Raw genomic sequence first — 7,500 nt, 5'->3', positions numbered from 1 at the left:
CTTCGTGGTACTCTCCTTGTAACACCTGTAATTTCCTTCCTTCCACACCTGCTCGTTTCACCTTTACACGTATTTCACACACCTGTTATGATTTTTTCCCCTCCACATGTGTTTTTCTCACCTTTGCACACCTGTGATTGGTTTTACACACCTGAGAAGTCACGATTTCTATACATCTGTTTTTTTTTTCGTTTTTTCATTTTTTTGGTTTTCGTGTTTTTTTTTTTTGTTTAGTTTGAGTTTTGTTAATGTGTTTTTTTGTTAGTTTATTTTTGCTTTTTCGTTTCTTGTTCTTTTTTTTCTTGTTTGCTTATTTTTTTTTTTTTGTTTTCCTTTTCGTTTATTGGTTTTGTTTTTCTTTTTTTTTATTTCTTGTTTTTCTATTTTCTTTTCCTTGAGTTTTCTTTTTATGATTCATTTTCTTTGCTTATTTTTAGTATCTCTCTCTCTCTCTCTCTCTCTCTCTCTCTCTCTCTCTCTCTCTCTCTCTCTCTCTCTCTCTCTCTCTCTCTCTCTCTCTCTCTCTCTCTCTCTCTCTCTCTCTCTATCTATCTATCTATCTATCTCTCTCCATCATTCTATTTTCTTCCCTTTTCTTTCTTTCTCTTTCCTCCTTCCCTCCTTCTCTCCTTTTCACCCAACAATCCCACCACCACCACCACCACCACCACCACCACAACCACCACCACCACCACCACCACCTTCGCCAGCTTGCCAGAGATGTATTTATAGTGAGTCGAGAAGCTACTGTCAGTCATGCAGATATTAATGATGGCAGGCTGCACTCACTTATGCTTTCAGTCAATTAGTCAAGAAGAAAAGAAGTGAGTCAGAGAGAGAGAGAGAGAGAGAGAGAGAGAGAGAGAGAGAGAGAGAGAGAGAGAGAGAGGGGTGGGGAGAGTGTTTGAGTGAGTGAGTTAGTCTTTGAGTCAGTCTATCAGTCAGTCAGTCAGTCAGTCTATCAGTCAGTCAGTCAGTCAGTCTATCAGTCAGTCATTCAGTCATTCATTCATTCAGTCAGTCAGTCAGTCAGTCAGTCAGTCAGTCAGTCAGTCAGTCAGTCATTCTATCAGTCAGTCAGTCAGTCAGTCAGTCAGTCAGTCAGTCAGTCAGTCAGTCAGTTAATAAAATAGAATTGCGTCTTTAAGGTCTATCTTCCCACTCTCTCTCTCTCTCTCTCTCTCTCTCTCTCTTGGCAGTAAAACTTCTCGAGGAAACACTTTTGGTCACAGTACTGCACAAACACACACACTCTCTCTCTCTCTCTCTCTCTCTCTCTCTCTCTCTCTCTCTCTCTCTCTCTCATTGGTAAGATCTTATTTCTTGTTCATCACCATCACATCTTCCTCCTCTTCTGTTCCATTTTCTTTATTCATTTTCCTTCTCGTGTTTATTTTTTTCATATATATTTTTCCTTCTACTTTTTTTGTCATGGTTTTCTCACGCATTCCTCGTCTTTATCGTCTCCTTCTCTTTCTCCTTCTCATCTCTCCTTCATTCCCGTCTTCTGCTCCTTACTGTCACTCTTTTCCTTATCGATTCCTTTCAATCTTCGTCTTTGTTCTCTTATTCTCTCTCACTAGTTCTTTAAATCTTCGCCTTTTCTCTTCTGTTCTCTCTCTCTCTCGTCTTGTTCCTTCAATCTTCGTCTTTCGTCTTCCAGTATTCTGAACGCTTCTCTCTCTTTCGTTCTCTCACCACGATTATTTTCAAAGGCCACAGAGACGATTAGCCGAGTTTTCAGACGTTTTTCTCTTGTCAATAGTGTAGGAGTCTTGTTAATCTATCAATGTAACCGTAAATACACCTTCAAGAACCCGTGTGTTACTTCAGCTAGTCTGTGGAAGGGGAGTGGCGATGTGGTGTCTTGGTTTTTTATATTCGCATTTTGGGGCTGATGTTCTGAAAAAGTTCCCTCACACCACGTTTTCTGTTTCTCAAAGGTTCTTGTTGAAGTTATGCGGGTTTTGAGGGTGTGTTTTGTAGTTCTAGAGACGGATTTACATGATTTCTACGTTGCTGGTAAGAGATAATAGGCTTGAGAACTCAACTAACCATCTCTCTCTCTCTCTCTCTCTCTCTCTCTCTCTCTCTCTCTCTCTCTCTCTCTCTCTCTCTCTCTCCATTATTCAATTTTCTGCCCCTTTCCTTCTCTCTATTACCTCCTTTCCTCTTTCTCTCTATCTCTTTTTCACGTATCATTACCACCACCACCACCACCACCACCGAGAGAGAACTAACAACTTTTAAAATTCCTCTGCTCTGTCACAATACTCTTCCCAAATAATCTAGTGGAAGTTGAGAGTGATTTTGAGAGTATTTTGATATTTTCAGTGACGGATTTACAAGATTTCTACGCTGTTAACGCGAGAGACACACTTGAGAACCCTGCTAACCTTTGTGATCTTGAGAAAACAGTCGTGGTGAGAGAACAAAGATTTTCACTGTTAGCGTTATGTTCAGAAACGCTTCCCTCTCACTGCGTTCATTTTCAGAGACTACAGAAACGATTAGCCGAGTTCTGAAGAGTATTTGTCCTATTGGTAATGCAGAAAACTTGTTAACATGTCACTAGAATCACAGAAGCACTCTTAGAAAACCCGTGTCACTTCTTGTTTTTGTTCTTCTTGCTAAATAAGGAGGAGAGAGAATAAGAGTTTGGACATTAAGAAGAAACGTTAAGAAATACAACTAGAGGCCTTTGAAAATAGTGAAGGTGATTTTATAAACGTTTTCTCTCTCTCACTGCGTCCATTTTCAGAGACCATAGAGACGATTAGCCGAGTTCTAAAGAGTATTTGTCCTGTTGGTAATGCAGAAAACTTGTTAACATGTCACTAGAATCACAGAAACAGCCTTAGAAACCCGTATCACTTCTTGTTCTTGTTCTTGTTTTTCTTGCTAAAAAAGGGTGGGAGAGAGAAAATAAGACAGGTTGGACAGTAAGAAGAAAAGTTAAGAAATACAACTAGAGGCCTTTGAAAATAGTGAAGAAGTAATCAGAAACGCTTTTCTCGCTCACTGCGACTATTTTCAAAGACCACAGAGACGATTAGCCGAGTTCTAAAGAGTATTTTCACTGTTGATAATGCAGAAAACTTGTCAACTTGTCACTAGAATGAGAGAAACATCCTTAAAAAATCAGTTTCACTTCAATTAGAGCCTTTAAAAAGAGTATCTATCCTGTTGATAATGCAGAAGACTTATTACCATATCACTAGAATAACAGAAACATCCTTAAAAAACCCGTGTCACTTTTACTAGAGCCCTTTGAAAAATAGTGAGGGTGCTGGCGGAAGTGTTTTTAGTCTCCTCAGCGGCACTTCTCAAACTGGCCTCGTTCTGCTCTCTTCATTTACAGCCCTTCTCTTCCTCGTACAGGCGCCATTCTGGACAAGGATGGCGACATGCAGGAGCTGGCAATGCGCTACGCCGTGGAGAGAGTGAACGCTGACCCAAAGATGCTGCCTCGGTCAACACTGCAGACTCACATTGACCGCCAGCCTGCCGATGACTCCTTCCAGGCTTCCAAGAGAGGTGAGAGAGAGAGAGAGAGAGAGAGAGAGAGAGAGAGAGAGAGAGAGAGAGAGAGAGAGAGAGAGAGAGAGAGAGTGGGTTAGGAAAGTGTGTGTGTGTGTGTGTGTGTGTGTGTGTGTGTGTCTGTGTGTGTGTGTTTCGCTTTGCTATTCCTGTCTTCCACCACATGTTAAAGCTCGTACACACACGCTCTCTCTCTCTCTCTCTCTCTCTCTCTCTCTCTCTCTCTCTCTCTCTCTCTCCACAACACTTGTTACTAGAATATTGTTACGCTTTCTTTATATGTGTGTGTGTGTGTGTGTGTGTGTGTGTGTGTGTGTGTGTGTGTGTGTGTGTGTGTGTGTGTGTGTGTGTGTGTGTGTGTGTGTGTGTGTGTATGTTGCAGTAGCTACTCTGAAATGCTTAACCCTTCAATACTGGGACGCATTTTTATTATAAGTTTTAGACGATTTGAATTACACCAGCAAGTTTCTATGGAGATTAGAAAGTTAGTGGTTTAGAATCTCCACTAGTCAAAACCTCACAAGCGATTCTGAAGCTGTATAATGGGTGTAGTGTGGCTGCAGTAGTAAATATAATGGTAGTAGTAGTGCTATATGGATGTAATGGTAATAATGGTGATTGTGGTCGTAGTGGTGACGGTGGTGGTAATGGTAGTGGTAGCGATGGTGGTAATGGAGGTGATGGTGTAAGTGATAGTGCTGGTAATGTTATACAGTGGAACCATGCGTGCTTTGAGGTCCGAGGGGTCTCCAAGCGCACGGGTTCGAATCCTGTCCACGGTCCGAGTGTAGGTTGGGCTTCCTCACTCAGGACAACGGTGTCCTAGCGGGTGGGCTTTGAGATAGGAGCTACCCCAAGAAAGTAATCCCCTTAGCCCAGAAATTCTCGAAAAAAAAAACCCACATGATATGAATAAAAAATGAAAAAAAAAAAGTTATTGAGGATTTCTTTCAAGAGTGTCTGATTCCAATAACAGTTTCAGCAGGATCTATAGAGGAAGATATTGAGTTGCTACAAAGGCTTGGCTCAGAAAAAAAAAAACCCAAGTCATCTGTAATATCAAGATCAAGATCCTTAACCCCTTCAAGTACCAAAACACGTATTCCTCTTTTTTTTTTTATACCATGTGGGCTTTTCACGGGAATTTATTAGCTAAAGGGGTACTTTTTGGGTACCTCCTATCTCAAAGCCCACCCGCTAGGAAACCGTTGTCCCGAGTGAGAAAGCCCAACCTACACTCGGACCGTGGACAGGATTCGAACCAGTGCGCTTGGAGACCCCTCGGACCCCAAAGTACGCAAGATTCCACTGCACCACTTCTTGTATTAGAGGTTGTTCATTTGTCTCTAACGGATGAACACTCTTGAAAACTCCCCAGTAACTTCCATTAGGGGTTGTTCAATGTCTTTAGTAGTATGAACATTCTTGAAAACTGCCCAATAATTTCCACGGAGGCCTGTTAGAGTATTGCTGGAATCATAGGGACTCTCTTGGTAATTCAAATACTTTCGACTATAGAACCTGTTAACCTATTACTGTGGATTACACAAACGCCCTTGAAACTTCCATTAGAACCCATTACCATAAAAAAACCCTTTGAAAACCTCGATAACTTCCACTAAAAACTATTATCATGCAAAACCTGCTTGAAAAATCCACTAATTTCCACTAGAACCTGTCAAACTACCAATAGTATCATGCAAACACATATCAAAACACCAATAACATCCACTAGAACCCTTAAAACTAAACAAAACAACATTGAAAATCTCAATAATATCCACTAGAACCCTTGAACCACATAAAACAACATTGAAAACCCTGATAACATCCACTACAACCCTTAAAACCACAAAACCACCATAGAAAAATCCCAATCACTTCCACTAGAACCCTTAAAACCACTAAATCACCTATCAACACCCCATTAACTTCCACTAGAACCCTTGAAAACCACAAAACCACCCACCAAAACCCATAATAACTTCCCCAACAATCTTAAGAGTAAGTGACAAGATACGGAAACGAATGAGAAGAGCGAGTTTTCTTGTTCTCCTTTCTCCCTTAGTGTGCCACCTGCTGTCTAAGGGAATGGCAGCGATCTTTGGGCCCCAGAGCGAGAATACAGCCAACCATGTGCAGTCCATCTGTGACAATAAGGAGATCCCACACATCGAAACCCGCTACGACTACAAGCTTACTAGGGACGAGTACTCAATCAACTTACACCCCTACCCACCCGCTCTTAGCCAGGTGAGTGGGCCTTACCTGTATCGATTTGGCTTGGATGATGATACGTGTGTGTGTGTGTGTGTGTGTGTGTGTGTTTTTTATGCATGAAGGAATGTTGGCCAAGAGCAGGAGAAAATGAAATAAAAGGCCCACTTGATTGCCAGTTTCCTAAAAGGTTTAGAGAGTTAGCCAAAAGTCAGGGCCAAATGTCTTGAAACCTCCCTCTTAAAGAAGTGAAGTCATAGGAAGATGGAAATACAGAAGCAGGCAGGGAGTTTCAGAGTTGAACAGAGAAAAGTATGAATGATTGAAAGTACTGGTTAACTCTTGCATTAGTTAGATGGACAGAATGTGTGTGTGTGTGTGTGTGTGTGTGTGTGTGTGTGTGTGTGTGTGTGTGTGTCAAAACGTTTACTTATTTGTCATGTCTCAATTTACTCTTTGTCATGTCTATGGTCCGAAATTCAGTTTTAAATATGGACTGTGGTTTTTTTTTAAGTCTTTTTTCTCTTGTACTGAAATGATTGGGTATTTTATGTCAGTGTGATATCTAATCTAAGTATGATATTGTGTCAAATGACTAACTGTGCTACTTCTCTTACCACTACTACTACTACTATTATTACTATTACTACTACTACTACTACCATTACTACTATTACTACTACTACTACCACTACTACTACTAGTAGTAGTAGTAGCTGGCTCCCTATAATGCAGCGCGTGGAGTATAAGGTGGCTCTAATTGTTTACAAGGCCCTGAATAATGCAGCCCCATCTTACATCAATGAGCTCTTATCCACTTATGTACCATGCCGACAACTGCGTACAGTTGACTTGGGACTCCTCCAAGTCCCTTATACTGCGTCATGCATGGGGGATAGGGCGTTTGCTGTTGCAGGTCCAAGACTATTCAGTAGCCTGCCTACTACAATAAAAAACTGTGAGAGCACGACCGAGTTTAAAAAGGCCCTAAAAACTTTTCTTTTTCGATCAGCCTACGACTGATTTTTATGCCTTGTTTTTTAATGCAAGTTGATTTTTACTAAATCTTACACATTGTTTTTAGTCTTATAGTGGTTTTATCATTTTAATTTTCCTTTATCTGTTCTTTAATTTTAATAGTTCGTAGTTTTCCCTCTAGGTTTTATTTTTTCGATTTACCTTAGTTTATCAACTGTCTTGTTTCTAAATTTATTTTCATTTCTTTCTATAATAATATGCGCTTGGAGAATTACATTTCATGTTTTTGGAAAGCGCAATATAAGTACTACACATACATACATACATACTATTACTACTACTGCTACTACTACTACTACTACTACTACTACTACTACTACTACTACTACTACTACTATTACTACTATTACTACTATTACTACTACTACTACTAATAATAATAATACCATCACCACCATTATTACTACTGGCAACACTACTACTACTACTATCACTAGTACAGGCACCATTACTACTATTAGCACCACTACTACTAGCATCACCACCACTACTAGCACCACCACCACTTCTACTAGAACCACCACCACCACCACCACCACCACCACCACCACCACCACCACCACCACCACTACCACTTTCTGCCCTCTTCCCAGGCTTACTACGACATCCTGAAGGAGCTCAAATGGAAGAGCTTCGTGGTGCTGTATGATTCAAACGAGAGCTTAGTGCGCCTTCAGAAGCTTCTCCAAGACAGTTCCTGGAAGG

The 7,500-nt window shown here is 40.7% G+C and overlaps 1 protein-coding gene across 4 annotated transcripts in view; it reads left to right on the top strand.

Annotated features, from left to right (window-relative positions):
* LOC123512881 (glutamate receptor ionotropic, kainate 2-like) overlaps nt 1-7,500 on the top strand; it is a 66,228-nt gene that overhangs the window by 15,440 nt on the left and 43,288 nt on the right. For all 4 annotated transcript variants that reach the window (XM_045269547.1, XM_045269544.1, XM_045269545.1 and 1 more), the window contains exons 3-5: nt 3,382-3,537; nt 5,609-5,793; nt 7,389-7,500. The exon at nt 7,389-7,500 is cut by the window's right edge and continues 37 nt beyond it. In XM_045269547.1, coding sequence (XP_045125482.1) covers nt 3,382-3,537; nt 5,609-5,793; nt 7,389-7,500 — 453 coding nt within the window. The remainder of the gene's footprint in view (nt 1-3,381; nt 3,538-5,608; nt 5,794-7,388) is intronic.

Source organism: Portunus trituberculatus, chromosome 34, assembly GCF_017591435.1.
Source record: "Portunus trituberculatus isolate SZX2019 chromosome 34, ASM1759143v1, whole genome shotgun sequence".
In the NCBI taxonomy this organism is placed as follows: Eukaryota; Metazoa; Arthropoda; class Malacostraca; order Decapoda; family Portunidae; genus Portunus; species Portunus trituberculatus.
This window is presented reverse-complemented; position numbering and strand designations above follow the sequence as displayed.